Raw genomic sequence first — 15811 nt, forward strand, 5'->3', positions numbered from 1 at the left:
ATACACAAGTTTGTACTGTAGCTGTCATAAAAACTTCTAGTACACACATATTCAGGACAATAGCTAGAGATGTACAGTGCAAAATAGTCGACGGAATAAGATGAAATAAAAATGGCACCAGCTCAAATAGATTGTGCCCACAGATGATGGAGCCCAGGAATCTGGATGACTCCACAGTAGCTATGATGTCACCCGTTAAGGTGAGGGAAGGGAGTGATGGAGGGTTCCTTCTGAAATCTACTACTTTAGTTATTGTGACTGCACCAAGAGGCCAGCTGACCAACCTCCCTTCTGTAGGCAGATTTGTTATCATGTAGCAAACTTCAACTGCAACAGACCTGTAGCCATTTAGACCTGTCGCCCTGACGTGTGTGGTCATGAAGACGTTTGAGTGGCTGGTGGTGAGGCATCTGAAGGACCTCACAGACCCCCTACTGGACCCTCTGCAGTTCACCTACATGAAAAACAGGCCACAGGATGATGCAGTAATCCTGGGACTCCACTACATCCTGCAGCACCTGGATCTCCCTGGCACATGTGTCAGAATCCTGTTCATGGACTTCAACCCAGCCTTCAATACCATCACCCCTGGAATACTCCACCACAAACTGACCCAGCTCACTGTCCCCAATCCCACATCAGTGAATCAGGAGCCTCCTGGAGGAGGCAGGAAGCAGCAGGCGAGGCTGGGCAGCATCACATCTGGAACCCACACCATCAGCACCAGCGCACCGCAGGGATGTGTCCTCTCCCCACTGCTCCTCTCCCTTTATACCAACGACTGCACCGTCTGTGAAACTCCTGAAGTATGCAGACGACATGACCGTCATTGGGCTCAGCCAGGACGGTGATGAGTCTGCATACACACAGTGCAGAATGTTTCACAAACATCCAGCCGGGTTGGATTTTGAGCACTCATAAATGCACACATCTGCTTTTCTGCTAGTGAAGCATTGGCACCTTCATAATTTCTCCATGCTGTGTCTTTCTCAGGAGAAACACAGCATGTGCAGCACAGGAATGTGTTTGAGGAGGTTTGATTTACAGTACTTCTTGGCACACACACACACACACACACACACACACACACACACACACACACACACACACACACACACACACACACACACACACACACACACACACACACACACACACACACACACTGCGTGACAATAACAACTGACTCCATGAACCGTTGAAACCAGAATGAGACAGTTCAGACTGACGAGAATTGCGCAGGAGATGATCTCTACAGAAAAGGATGACGCGCATCCATCAGTATTTCACAGGTGGTGTGTGTGTGCGCGCGTGTGCACGCGTGTGTGCGCGTGTGTGCGCGTGTGTGCGTGTTTGTTTTCACTTTTAATCATAGTTTACTGCTCTTTCCCCTGGGGTCCCCTGGAACTGACAACAGAACACCACAGCATGTAATAAGGCTACATGCCTGAATTTCCTTTATTTTGTACCAAGTTGTAACAATTCCAACCCAATTTAAAAATAAGATACAGACCTTTTAAAATACATTTCTGAGAACAACCATGTTGGTGCAGGATGCCTGCATCAGACTCTGACAAGCTATAGCATGCAGTCACTCAGGTCACACTTTGTTGAAACTATGATGTGACTTTGTTGGACTGGAAGACATCGGTGTAAGAACAGAGCGCCAGAGGAAGAAAGTGAGTTGTAATGGCTGCAGCACCTGCCCAACCCACGCAAGGAACTTTGGAGTAGAGGCGTTCTCCTGCTCTGGACCACCCCTCCTCCCTCACCATGCCACGCCTCTGCTTTGGACCACACCCACTTCCTCTCGCTCCCTCATTAAACTCCCTGCAATCTGGACAGTTACTTACACCTGGATTTTCCCCTCTTGTGCCCTTCAAATACACTCCAAGCCCTGCGTTCACTGCTGGGTCATTGCCTTCATCACCTTCCCTCACTTACAGATGTGGACTTTGAAGGACGCTTACTCTTGCCCTAGCTCATTGTTTCATGTTTAGCCATGTTATTCATTGCTACGTGTTGCTTTGTATATAAAACATGCATTGGCACCTCTCACTAGTTCTGTTCAGCCACGTTCATGTTCATGTGTGTTGTTTGTTCATGTTGAGCCTCGCTCCTTGTTTTCATGTTTAGCCAGACTCCAGCCATGCCTTAGCCTCGTTTATTCATACCATGATTTAGCCTTGTTTGTTTATGCCTTATCTTAGTTCCATTTTTAGCCTTGTTAATGTTTTACCGAGCCTTTTGTTTAGCTGTATTAGTGTTATCTAGTGCTTTTGTTTGTTTTGTACCTTGTGTGTTTAGGAGTGTGTTTGGTTTGTCATTTACTATTTACTATGTACTTGGGGGTCCAAATGAACCCCCCAAGGACTCAAGCCGCCATTTTGTATAGCGGGTCGTAACAATGACCCAGTCAGAGCAGGCCATAGAGCCCAGGTCATCGAGACTCTGTACAAGCTCCATGCCACTTTCCCTAGTTTACCTAAGGTGCACGCCAGACAGTCAACATTAGACTGGACTAAGGCTGTTGTTCCTCCACTCCTTGGCTGAAGGAGTGTGAGGGCTTCTATGGTGTTGAACAAGTTGTTGTCCTGCTAGAGGACTCTCTGACCTTGCCTCGCCCTGCTGCCCTTCATGCCCCGCTGCAGCCCCAGGGGACTGTTTCTCGCTCTTCTGTTGGAAACCCCCCGGCTGATACCAGGGTTAAAACGCCATCCTTTAGTTTAGTATTTTCAGGAAGTCTTTGTCTGGAGTGTTTACCAGAGGCAACACACGCCTCTGATGTTGCCATTACCTATTGAAGCTTGGCCTATCTGGAAAGAGCTGAAGGCTCAGAGCTTACCACTCCATCTGCTCCCTACTCCTTTCAGTGCTGTCCTTCTACCAGTTCCAACTCCACCATCTTCCACTGCTGCAGTTCCTGCCATTTGTTCCTCTTCTGCTCCATGTGTTTGTCAAACTCTACGTCTGGTCCTACAGTCTGCTGCTTCAGCCACTGGTAGACTTTTGCTACTGTAGGCCTGGTCTCTGCAACGCTGGCTTCACGTCCCGTCTGTGCCGTGGTCCCACATCCTGTCCAAGTCACCGATCCATGGTTGGCCATGCCACTGGCTCCAGTTCAAGTTTAGCATCCATGCCCACTTCTCCAATTCGGAATCTGTTCCAGTTCACATCGGCCCCACGTCTCGCCACCACAGCTCCTGCTTCACATCTTGCCCAGGTCCCACACCCGGCCTCGGCTACTGGACTCCAAGCTGATTCTGCCCCTGTTCCACTGTTTGCCACGGCATGACACTCCAAGTTGGGCCCCAGTGTTTGTTGTGGCACCTGCTCAACCCTGCCGACAAGTAGAAGTCTGGTGGTGGCGGCCGAAAGGCTATGGGAAGTGGCCAGTTTTCTATCCACCTCTTTTAGATTATAACTACTATCTATGCTCACCAAGACCTTTTGCTTGCCTTGTTTCGTGGTGATCTGGAGGACACGGTGGCTTTGCCTCAGACGACAACGCCTGCCATGGTGGGTCCAAGCGGTTCCCGGTTCTGCGGTTTCAGAACACCAACACCTGTCTCATTAATCTGGACTGGTTCTGCTTTGGTTTTGCTCAATGTCTAGTTCTTTAGACAAACTGTAGAAAACAGCTGTAGGGCTGATTTGTTCACATTCCATTTGAGCGTGTAAAGTCTTGTGTTATAATAGGTTCACATTTGAATTGTAGTTATGTCATGTTTCAATCTATATCTCTGACTCAACCTGCGTGATAAACAGGTGAATGATCTACTCAAAACAGGGCAACGACATTAACGGTTATAGATTAGACTAGGGATGGTGTTGTGCACTGCAACAACCGGTAGATCTAAATAACTTATAACAGGTTCCGATGTCGCAAGCAGCTGTCTGATTCACTCTCTCACCAGGCCCCAAGGGTTGCAGGCTTGCTGGAGCCCATTCCAGCGTAGAATCAGTGAGAGGCAGGGTTACAAGGCCACAGCTACAGTAAACACAGAGCAGACGCTTCTAAATGCAGTGCACAGACTAGGCAACAGCTTCATCATCAGATGAGCCTCACCCACTTTGAACTTTTCACTCACTTTTTGCTTTTTTGCTCTGCATTTAGAGAGCTCCCCCTGCAGCTCATCTCACCAAAGCCACTGCTTCTGTCCAGTAATGACTGACTTGGATCAAAACAGAGCTTGTCCTGCTTACATGCGCTGGTTGGTGTTTACATACAGTAGTGGGCATGGAGAGATGAGTGAATGGAAGCCAAGTCCTTGGACCAACTCCAAGAATCTGTTGCTACTGCTTTTTTAATTAAAAGAGGGAAGCATTGTTTACTCATCATGTCTGCACAGGTTATATCAACAACATGAGCTGACACTGAATGATTTTCTGGCGTTGAATAAAAATGACTTTTTAGAGTCAAACCCAAAAAACACTGCTGACTGTTACCATTTTTATGGAAAGAGGTGTAAATTTATGCAGCATTTATTTTGACGGTGTCAAGGCCTCTTTCTAACTGCCATGTGTCTAACACAGAGGATGTGAGTCACCTGTCTTAATGACACCTGGGGTGGTGGGAGAATGATGCTGTAAAGGTGTGTACTGTACTGCAGTTAAACTGATACTGTTTTAATGACCGGTTGTGCATTTAGAATCTCATCTGTGGTGTGAAATAAAGATGTCATTTAGATTCTGTAATGGATGATGCAAGTTGCGGATGCAGTTATGTAAAAATTCATAAAGGTTATAAGGTAATTACTGCTAAAATTGACAATGTTACAGAATAATAAAGCACCTACTGTACTACAACAGCACCCACTGTGGCAGGTGTGGATAATAGCGCTCACTGGGTCATGTGTGTGAAGAGGAGACCCTGTTATGCAACAGAAGTGTAGTAGCACCAAGACCATTAAACGTACAGTGTGTTTTACTGACCTAGATAAGGCAGGTGGGAGGAGTGCAGCTTCTGCTGCAGGCACCTGACCTACAGTAACCTGACCATGGGAAAGTGAAGGTTTGGAGGGGAGCTGCCCCGCCCGGGGAGAAAAGGGCAGAGCAACAAGTGTCTTCACTTTGTTTGGGATTATTACTGGGTAAAAATATAATACAATAATGGTAAAAAAAAACACACTAAAAGCTCAAGATGATGATCAAATGTCCGGGGAGCTGAATCCCAGTGAGCAACGGGTATATAAGGTGATGTTGTAAGCAGAAATCCTCAGTCTGTCGTGTCTTCTGTCACTTTTTTGTGGAATAAAGGCTCTGTCGACCCTGAATCTTACTGCTCTGGACTTAGGCATTTTTTGCGAACTGTCCTTCTTGACTTGGGACCCTGCTGCTGGGACTTAAAATAATTTTGAGGATTACTGCTTTGGACTTAGTTTATTTTCCACACTTTGGGAGTTTACTAATTTTATGGAACCTTACCTTATTACTGTGGATTAATTTAGCTTCAATTTATTTAATAAAAGCTCAGTCAGATTGAAATACAAAATTTAAAGGCAAAACATTAGCTTGTGAATTGTGCCACCTTGTGAGTTACCTTGTGGCAGGTGGTGTTCAGCACTGATTGATTTCTGCTGCTGACATATGGCTTTATAATGTTATTACAGATAAGATAAGACAAACTTTCTCTTCTTGGGGAAATTGTGTCCCCCCCGTGGGGGAGCAGTGGGCAGTCGAGCTCAGGGCACAGCCAGCCAATGTGAAGTGTCTTGCTCAAGGACACACCTGGTGGGATCAGCTGGGTTCAAGCTGACCTTCAGCTTCCCTGACGCTCCTCCCATTGAGCTACCAGGCCACTATTGTGTTGCAGTTTCAGGTTAAATGGAGCATAAAATGCCCAAAAATTACAAAAGATCAGAAAATAGAGAACAAATAAAAACTGTAAAAAGATTCCATTGTATGTATTTGGGAGGAAACCTGTCCAGTAAAGTGTCATGACAGTAAAACGTTGATACAGCCGCCACCCGACTGCACGTGTGCGTCTCATGCTGTGCTGCATCTCTTGCTTATGTCAAATTGAGCTGATCATTTCTTCCATTTATGCAGCAGATGAGGATGACGCTGAATAATGCACACATGGTTGCCTGAGTCGGAGACTTTCCTCATACATGGCAACACTGACTAAAAATAGCTCATTCTGCACTGTAGGATATTTGCTCTGCATGTGTGGGATCCCCGGCTTTTCTGCTCCACATTGATGCATCCAGTCTCCCTGGTTACCGCAATTCTGTCCCACTGAAAAGTGAGGTTATAACAAACAGGGCGTTGAGATCCCTTCACCTTCGCCTCTTCCTGTTGCTCTGAATGCTCTGAACGATGGCTCGTCTCTCTGGGTCGAGCCATCAGGAACCAGGCCACATGAAATAATCCTCTTTTACTGGCAAGCGGCTCGGAGTGAATTTACATGCCCTTGATGTGTCCTCTCTCGCCCACATGCAAGCATGCACGCACGCACACACACACTGTGTCATCACTGCGCTCTGAGAGGTCACGGAGGCTGTGTGGCAGAGAGGAAGTAGTGTGGGCCATTAATGCGAAGGAAAACATTTATGTCTCTGGGACTCAAATAGAGGAAGTGCAGAACACAGAACGCATTTAGCCTCACTCTCACAGGAAACTGAGCCTTTAATATGATGTTTCAGCTCTGACTGGATTTCCCTCTCACTCTTTATTATCTTGAGGGACATTCATTTGCCTCATGTTCTGTGTTGAGTCTAATACCTCAACAAAGGCTGAATCATGTCCTGTACGTGGAAAAATGCACCACCAATTCTAATCTTTCATCACTATTGTGAAACTGGAGATTTTATGAGCTGCTCACTTTTCTCCTCTTCTTTTCACTTTCTGTCTGGGAGATTCTATTTCTAGTGTTATGAAACCACATATTCCTTTGCTGGTTATGTTGCGAAACCATAAATGACTTACCGTTGTAAAAGCAAGATCATCAATTACATCATCATCATCAGAGGTCATCAAGTGTGTTTTCTACAAGTCTTATAGTCAATAGCCAGACTCCAGACACGCTTCTTAGCTGAGCAGTTGTACTAAAATAGTTGTTTCAATTCCTTTTGAAGGTAGATCCCAGTATATGTATCAACTACATGTAATGAAATTGATTTATTTTTGTATTTTCTTGCACTTTATGTACAGTTTGTCATACCACAGGGTGGTTACTTAGATTTTTTCCTTAATGCTTTCTATTCTTTCTGCAGCCTCTCAGACCTACTGTGAATCCAATTACATCCTTACCACTCTAATAGCTTCTCCAGAGTGAGACCTACGCCACCTAGTGAGTCAAAGCGCCAAACACATCTTCTTACCACTACTTTGATAATTACACTTTCCTATAACTGACAGTTTTGTGTCCTGGCACCTTCTCTGGTCCAACCTCTGTCATGACGACATCAGGAGAAGCACATTAATCTGAAACAGTGGCAGAACCTTTTGAAACATCATTTGTTTCTGCATTAATTTGCCATGAAATGCAATTTGATCTTCATCTAAATCGAAGCTTAAAATAATAACGCCAACATTTCTGGTTGTTTATGTTTTATTGGTGATGTAGATGAGAGCAGCTTTGAAAAAAGAAAAAAACACTCAAACTAGAGTTTAAACCATAGCGTTAACTGACTATTAAACTGAGCAGATCAAGAAGCTGGGAGAGCAGCGCAGAACTGAGTCCGAAGTCACATCATGAAGCTCCTCTCACAGACGGATACGGGTAAAGTATTAGACCACTGCTCAATAGTTGGGTCTATTCTTAATATGTCTTTTCATTTGGAATTGGTTCCAATTCGAGTTTGAAGGACGAGTAAAACCACAGATCCAAGGGGAAGCTTCCATATTCCCATGTTACCTGCTGGCGTTGGTCACTGTGTCTGATCCAGTCCAAAACCACCACTAGCTGGTCTGCTGAGCGTGATACAGCACTTGTTTGTGAAGCGAACCTGCCACACCTTTATTAATCTATAGAGATCTGAATAGCAAGAGGGCCTGAACTGATCCTCTATCACCATGAGGCCTTCCTGGTTAAGTAGCACGGTTAGTTTCCAAGCTCTCCACACTGACAACAGATCTGATTAAACAGACTTTTTCTTGTGTTGGATGTGCTTGTAATCGTTACAAGAACCCCAGGAAAGCGCCCTGCAGGGCGTGTGAAATGAGGTACGTCGAGTATAAACCAGGAGCTTAGATGGTTTGGCACTGCTGATGAAACAGCTTCCCTCTGCTAGCTTTCCAGCTAACAGTTTTATTGTTATGATTGCATTTATTTCTGGCAAAACTGAATTAGGTGAGAGATGTGAGCACATGTCCTCCGAGATCAACCAAAAACAATACCGCTGCATGTTGTAGGTTTAATCTTTCAGTGCTGGCAGAAGATTTTTTACTTCTTGCTTTAAAGCTACTTTATTCATAAGTATTTAACCTTCTAAATGTCTGCCCAAATGTTTCAAATTAGTATTTTAATATTTGTGATCTAATCTATAAATAAGTGCTGATTCAGAACTTGCAGGTTCTATTGACTACAGTATGTAGATGGAGTTTGAGACCAAATGTGAACAATTCTAAGAATGAAAGAAACGCATCAATAAAAAGGCAACTTTCCAATGCTACTTTAAGGAGGAAGCCACTATGATATATTCGTGTTTAACCATGAGGCAGATACATAACACTTTATCGATCCCAAGGGGGAAATATGCTCATTATAGCAGCATGGTAGCAGCTTTAACGAGTGATTCTTTCCCCTTAGAGATCAATAAATGATCTAGAATAGGATTTCAAAGAGCTGAAATCATTAGATTAATTTACTGGTCTACTAACAATATTAAGATTAAAATATGGCCTTTCATTTTGTTTAAATATGCTGTTCATAGTTTTTTTAGAAATAGTTCTGTAAGTCTAAAAAAATCACGCCTCCCCTGAGCAAAAACCTTTTTTTATTTCTCGTTGAAAGGAACTTGGTAGAATATTACAGCAGAACACACATGACTGAAACAGCTGCCATTTCACGTAACACAGTACAGGAAGAAGGATGTAGTTCAATCTCATGTGTAATATTATATATAGTATATTTATATCAATAGAAAAGAAAAAAAGTATTGCTCCCAGGTGTTTCTGTTTTTTCATATGGCATTTATCTGCTGTGTTGAAGTGGGTAAAGTAAAATTCAACGAGAGGTTTACACACTCAAGGGAGTGGGACAATGAAAGTGACATTCCCCAAAGCACGGGTACTTTGTGGCTTTTTTTGTTATTAGTCTGAAAAGTGAACTTTTTTCAATTGCAATACCAAAATGAAACTTAAAACTTCTCTCAAAATGGATAAATACCATCATACAGCAATCAGAGTATGCAAAAGAAAAAAAACACAAGGCAGCTCCTTATGAGAGCAGGCATGCAAATAAAAGATCATATCTCAAAAAAGGAGCACTAACAACAACATGATGATTAGGGGTGTTTGTTGGTGTCGTATGGCGACCGATGGAGAGCCAACCTGTGACAAACCAGGCTAAAAACAATAGGTGGACTTAAAAAAAAAGGGGACAACATGATGCTCTGTAAAGTGAACTGGAGTGCTGAGTGTTTGCTGACAAACTACTTCAAAGAAGTTGTTTCTAGAAATTGCTATAACAATGTTATTTATCAATTTATTGTACTCTTTAAATTTCCTCTAAGGAATAAAAGAATGTTAGGAAACAATCAGGTATGAAATATCACCCTGGACAGTTGCATCCAAGTTTAGTGTTTTAAATAAGCCACTTTAGGCAGCATTATCTAATAAACGTCTTATATTTCTAAGACATATTTCAATACATCTCTTTTGAAAAATAATTCTATCTATACTTGCTTTTTAGTAAGTAAATCTCTTCCAGTATATCTATATCTATATATAGATATATCTATATCTATATATATAGTTTCTTTTTTCTTTAGGTACAGCACCCCATTATGGGTTTTTGTTTTCCAAGAGCACCTAATTTTTCTTACAATCAGACTGAAAATGCTTCAGTCATTAATGGTCTCAGTTCAAGATTAAAGGATCCAAATGATGCACCCTAAATAAGTCAGCAAGGTCAAATCCCTTGAGACCATAGCTCAAGCCCGGCAACATTAAGCTTTAACTCAAAACATTTTGACCAGTGCTAGAGGCCTGAGCTCACTGCATCCGCTTTGACGGAAAAAAAGGTCACTGCAGTCAAAAGTGGCCCTGCATCGCACAAGACGCCGCCAGTTGCCACAGGCGTCTCAACTGCCGGGGCAGATGATGCACAGGCACAGGTTACGCTGATACAACCCACAGAATGCACAGGAGACTTGCCAGCCCTGAGACAAAACAAGCCACGCGTGAGCAGGCCTCCCCACACTTCAGCACCTGAGGAATGCCCAGGAGGGAGAGAGACAGGATGGGGGAGGAGGGGGAGGAGGAGGAGGTCGTTTGGACTCATTTGGATCGTCCAGAGAATCCAAATGAGCCATGTGCTTGTAACAGATCACCTTACGGGACCCCCCCTCCCCCAACAGGCTAAGAGGATGTCCTGCGATGCCCAGTAAGAGTGGAGACCGTGGCTTGGGTGTTGAGGGTCTATCAGGGCAAGCTGTTCTTTAGACATAGAACACATACTAAGTGCCACGGGCAGCGATGCAGGGTCCCCGGCTTACTCCCACTCCGCACCTGCTGGTTTGAGTATGTCGCACTTCCTCATTATCATCACACAGACTAGAAGGTCAGCTCGAGGTCAGGCTCTTATCATTGGATAGCAACCAGGAAGTGGGACTGGTAACCTGCTGCTGCATCTTGAGCACTGTCAAACTGAATTTGCTGGGCTACATAAGTGAGGCTATCAAATGAACAATCAATATATATAGATATATAGAGCTATATATTTATATATTTTTGTCAATGGGGAATCTACTAAGGCTGACTTCAGCAGCCCGCACTCGTTTAGCTATAACATCCACCTAAACTTTAGAACATTATTCTCTTATATAGACAGTAATTTCTCAGTCAAATATACGTTTTATTTTTCTCCTTTGTTTTAGCATTTTTAAGTTCGATTCGTCATGCACAGAATAGCTAGGTCGTTCTTTTCTCTCCGTTTCTCTCCAGGCTTTGCGTCGTGTTGTCAGCTTCATCACAAGCGGCCACCTCTCCCATCAATCGTCGTCCACGTCGTCCCCCTCAGACTCCTCTCCGGCTCTCCTCTCGTACATCTTATCCCGGTGCCGCTCCTGGATCTCCTTCATTTCCTCGGCGTAGCGGCTGAACGCTCCCCCGAACTTGCTCCACGCCTTGAAGGGGATTGTTATAGAGTTTCTATAACTGGGCTTCACTTCGCTCACCCGTAGGAAAACTCCGTACTTGTTGGATCCCACGTCAAAGAAGAAGCGCTTGGAGTCCACCATGATGGAGGTGCCCTCCGGAAGCTCGCTGTAGCCCCCGGCCCCTCCGCCGCCGGCCAGCTCCTCCTCGTCGGCTCCGTAGTCGTCTATCAACTTGGCCAAGGCGTCTCGGAACTCTATTAAGCCCTGCGCCGGGAGCGCGATGGTCTGTCCGGCCTGCAGGCCAGCACCCGGGATGCCCCCTACTCCCACCCCGAAGCCGGGGCCTCGGTTGACGGTCTGCCGGATCCGGAGAAAGCGACCCCTCTGGTTCTCCTTCAGGTCGAGGTAGTATTTTCGGTTCTCACGCACCAAGAACTCGCTCTTTAAGGCCCGTCGAGGCCCGGTGTCATCTCCACCGGATGACTGCGCGATCTGCTCCGGGGTGCTAGGCCCGAGCTGGGCGTAGTGCTCTATGAAATCCCCCAGGTAGTCGCGGAACTCTGCCGCAACTGACATGGACAGAGTCAGTCGACTTTTCGAGCCCCCCGCGCCGACCTCGGCTATTTTGATGAACCGGCCTTTGGCGTTCTGCTTGACGTCAAGGTAGAAGCGTTTGTTCTGAATGTCCAGCCGCTTCGACGCCAGCTCCTGTGTCTCCGGTTCCCGCTGGTAATGCTGGAAACCGCCGCCTCCTCCTCCCCCTCCGCCACCACCGCCACCGCTGCTGCCTCCGCGCTCACTGCCACTGTCCCCATCCGCCATCTTCGCCACCAGCAGCCCGTTTCTCTGCGTATCTTTGACCCCCACCCCACCCCTTGCTTGCTGAGCTCGCGGAGGAAACCGGACGCTCGTTTCTAGACTCTGATTGGGCGCCAGTGCTGCCAATTACATAAACAGACAAGGACCGTACGCCTCCATTCGCCATGTTTCTCGTCTGTCAACAGAACGCAGCCGCCCTGTGGATGACATTCGAGTGGTTGTTGTATTTACAATCCATAACAGCGCGTCTTATCAGTATTTCACAAATTAATTACATTTACATCGGCGAAATACCTTTTTATTTAATTACTGCTACTGTAACTAGTTTTCTAATACAAGTGGCACAAAACTATTTTATTATATAGGATGGGAAGCGGAATAGTGGAGTGACACAACGGCCTCCTGACTGTGTATTTTGCACATTTTTGGGATGGATGCCCCTGGAAGGACAATCCCGCCTACTTGTTGGTTTCGTGCGCAAAGGCAGGCACGATGAGTGGGGGATGGGCGAAGGCTCTGCAAGACGCGTGGCAATTGGTCAGAACAGAGATTCGAAGTAACAACACGCACTCTGATTGGCTATGTAGACTCCCACGAGGGGTCGCATGCGAAAGATTTGCAAAAGGGTTTATTGTTTCTTTGCTTCGGCAACCGAAATTATTTGCTATCCGCTCTGTTCTACGGTGAAATAAGGAGACGGAAAAATGGTATGTTCTCTTCAGCTGATGTTAATTGCATTAACCGGGTTGATGTTGCATTTGTAATGTATTTAATGCTACACTGTAGAAAGTGCTGGTTTTTATTTGGACTGAGGAAATTCGAGTAGAAGATGTGTGGTTTAAAAGCTGGCTAAAGCGCTAACTGTCAGCTAACACGTTAGCATTAAGGTGCTCGGTTTACGTCAGTTTTATGGCTTTTATAGTAAATGGAATGTAGTGAGCACTGCGGTGTGTTTTTCGGATAGTTTGGTTAGACAAGTGGAGCGCTCCGATATAAGTTTGTTTTATTTTGAAGTGCTTTTGATTTGATCCAGCCACTTATAGGTGTTTTAGCAAGCTAAGTTGGGCTATTTATTAGCTTAACGGTTGGTTACTGTTATTTTGATCAGGGTACTTTTGCAGTAGGTCTGTAAATTACTGCATTTCTCTAAGGCACCAGGGTGCGCGTTCTCTGCTCACAGAGTTCATGTGACGCCGAGGGAAACTTCTTTTGTTTTGAAAACCGTGAATGAAAACTTCGTTTCACTGAGCGTGTCAACGCGGCGCGTCTGTTTTGTGTTAGTCGCGGGCTGAGCGGCAGCGCTGCTTTGACAGCTCCCCACGTCCGTCGTTTCTCGGGTTGTTCTTTGTTAGTTTAAAGAAAAAATAAAGTTCTTTCCATGTGACCATCACCGTAACTGTCGCCCCCATTGGTCTGTTTTGGGTTTTATTTAATTGGCGGGAAACATAACCGCTTAACCGGGCACCTGTAACGTTACATATTCATCCACTTGTACATTTATTTAGCGGCTACTTTCGCAGTTGTTTTTCTACCAAACTGTAACCCACGAGCTAACATTTAACTTTATAAATAACATGTCTATTGATTTAACGTCTACACATTTATGCTACCTTTTTATAAACAATTTTCCTAAAAATCTCTTCATGCAGGCTGGTGGCAAGGCAGGAAAAGACAGTGGCAAAGCCAAGGCAAAAGCAGTGTCACGTTCCCAGAGAGCTGGGCTGCAGGTAAACCTTTGAATCTTTATTTGACAGTTTGTGGCTGTATTGCATTCAAGGGATACCTCTGTTATATCTAAACTCTTGTCCCCTAACTGTTTCCTGTCAGTTTCCGGTGGGTCGTATCCACAGGCACTTGAAGACTCGCACAACCAGCCATGGTCGTGTAGGAGCCACAGCAGCTGTGTATAGTGCAGCTATCCTTGAGTACCTCACTGCTGAAGTAATTACACCCACATAATGCATGCTTATTGTACATTAAAAGTAAACTACAAGCAATGCTGCATCCTTCAGTATTGGCATACAGATTTAACCTTCGCTTTCTGTTCTCAGGTACTTGAGTTGGCAGGCAATGCCTCCAAAGATTTGAAGGTGAAACGTATTACCCCACGACATTTGCAGCTTGCCATTCGTGGTGATGAGGAGTTGGATTCCCTTATCAAGGCAACAATTGCTGGAGGAGGTGGGTGGACAGTTTTGCAAATACATTTTTATTTTATCAATCTTTGCCTTTATTGAATATGTATTTTATTTGCCTAACTGCAGACCACTGGTCGTTTACTACACATTTCTGCAGAATACAGCTGCTCCTAAATAAAATAATTAATTTCATTGATGTTATTTTTATTATCTCTGATTTTAGGTGTCATTCCTCACATCCACAAATCCCTCATTGGGAAGAAGGGCCAGCAGAAGACTGCATAGATGCCACATTGAACAGAAATTTTGGGGCTTGAACTTTGATTGGACCAGGAGTTCACATTTGTTCTTTTTTTATTATTAATATTATAGCAAACGAAGAGTGATTGTTAGAATTTGTGTTGTTATATTTTCCCATAACTAGAAAAAAGTACAGAAACCCCGTTAACGTCAAAATCCCTTTGTATGTTGTTGTAGAACGTTTGACTGGGGAGTTAATGATTATTTCAGATGGTGAAGATGAATTTGTTTGATTGGCCTGGGATTCTGTAATGTTTTATACTGAAAAAAAGAAGTTGTTAAACCATTTTTTATATAAAAGGAAAATCTTGTTTTGTGGTCATTTTCTTGAAGTTAAAATGTTTACTATGTTTTTACAGATTTTTTTGAACAGAAAATTAGTTAAAAACAGCTAATTGTAAGATGGTGCTTTATTCCTTTTGACTTACTGTAATGAACTGCACAAACATAGTAATGTATGGAAAGTTGGAGTTTTTTTACATCCAAATGAAAAATATTTGAAACATGCCTATTGCTACTGTCTGCTCCAGTGTTTCATGTTGATGTTAATAGCAGTATTTCGTACCTATTCGACAGTGTGAAATCCCTTTCCGGTCACACATCCCTACAGAGAACAGTTAGATCCATTTATAGAAGATTTAAAATTTTAATTTGGGCATGATTGCTTCAAACGTTCATCTGCAGCACTGTAAACACACAATTCTTAACATCTAGACCCAGCTTTATATTTTTTTCCTAAAGAAGTTGGAGCCTTACTCAAAGGTTGTGTGTTCAGGGAAATAATTGCGTATTTTGTCTATGAATAAACACCTGGCATATTATCTTTGACATGGTTTGCAATCAGTACTTGAAGTTTGCAGTTAATTTTGTAAATGCCTGTGTAAGACTTGTAATGACTGCCATATGTTTCGTTTTTTAATTTTTACATTTTAGGTATTAAATATACCAATATTTAACAGTAAAAAAACATCAAGTTTTATTTCTAGCTTCAAGTTGAATGAATTGAGTTTCTTCATATAAATTGAAGGGAAATTCCTTAATGTTGGCCAGTTGGAAAATAGCATGTAGCTGTTCCATTTTCATGTTGATCTACTGGTCGACATATGGCTTTGTTTACAGTCTTGTCATTTTGCCATTTCCAACAGTCATCACAGTGTTGCAGGTTTTTCAGCTCAGCAGGGGGAGCCACTGACCAGCGCAACAAAATGACAAGCGTCTTAAACAGACTTCCAACCGTTTTCTAAAATATATTTTTTTGTTGACTTTAAAACATCAGTCTCACATGGA

The 15811-nt window shown here is 43.9% G+C and overlaps 2 protein-coding genes across 3 annotated transcripts; one reads left to right on the forward strand and one right to left on the reverse strand.

Annotated features, from left to right (window-relative positions):
• Nucleotides 1-8925: 8925 nt before the first annotated feature.
• On the reverse strand, nt 8926-12111 carry LOC114862463 (transcriptional activator protein Pur-beta). The gene has a single exon (XM_029162782.3). It carries the CDS (start codon nt 12087-12089, stop codon nt 11160-11162), a length of 930 nt encoding a protein of 309 aa, XP_029018615.1. The 5' UTR covers nt 12090-12111; the 3' UTR covers nt 8926-11159.
• A 526-nt stretch (nt 12112-12637) lies between these two features.
• LOC114862464 (histone H2A.V) lies at nt 12638-14835 on the forward strand. 2 transcript variants are annotated; one of them, XM_029162784.3, is made up of 5 exons: nt 12638-12793; nt 13736-13813; nt 13914-14027; nt 14138-14267; nt 14448-14835. In XM_029162784.3, the coding sequence occupies exons 1-5, from the start codon at nt 12791-12793 to the stop codon at nt 14507-14509; spliced, it is 387 nt and encodes a 128-aa protein (XP_029018617.1). In that variant the 5' UTR covers nt 12638-12790; the 3' UTR covers nt 14510-14835. The 2 variants fall into 2 exon arrangements, with proteins under 2 accessions (XP_029018617.1, XP_055367619.1); XM_055511644.1 differs by lacking the exon at nt 12638-12793 and having other exon boundaries at nt 13730-13813.
• The last annotated feature ends 976 nt before the right edge of the window (nt 14836-15811 follow it).

Source organism: Betta splendens, chromosome 9, assembly GCF_900634795.4.
Source record: "Betta splendens chromosome 9, fBetSpl5.4, whole genome shotgun sequence".
In the NCBI taxonomy this organism is placed as follows: domain Eukaryota; kingdom Metazoa; phylum Chordata; class Actinopteri; order Anabantiformes; family Osphronemidae; genus Betta; species Betta splendens.

Excerpts from the sequence above, each read along its gene's own strand:
- LOC114862463 (XM_029162782.3), bottom strand. The coding sequence starts at position 12,089 with ATGGCGGATGGGGACAGTGGCAGTGAGCGCGGAGGCAGCAGCGGTGGC.
- LOC114862464 (XM_055511644.1), top strand. The coding sequence starts at position 13,730 with ATGCAGGCTGGTGGCAAGGCAGGAAAAGACAGTGGCAAAGCCAAGGCA. Across the intron at positions 14,028-14,137 it reads TTGAGTACCTCACTGCTGAA|GTACTTGAGTTGGCAGGCAA; the intron begins GTAATTACACCC and ends TTCTGTTCTCAG. Across the intron at positions 14,268-14,447 it reads GGCAACAATTGCTGGAGGAG|GTGTCATTCCTCACATCCAC; the intron begins GTGGGTGGACAG and ends CTCTGATTTTAG.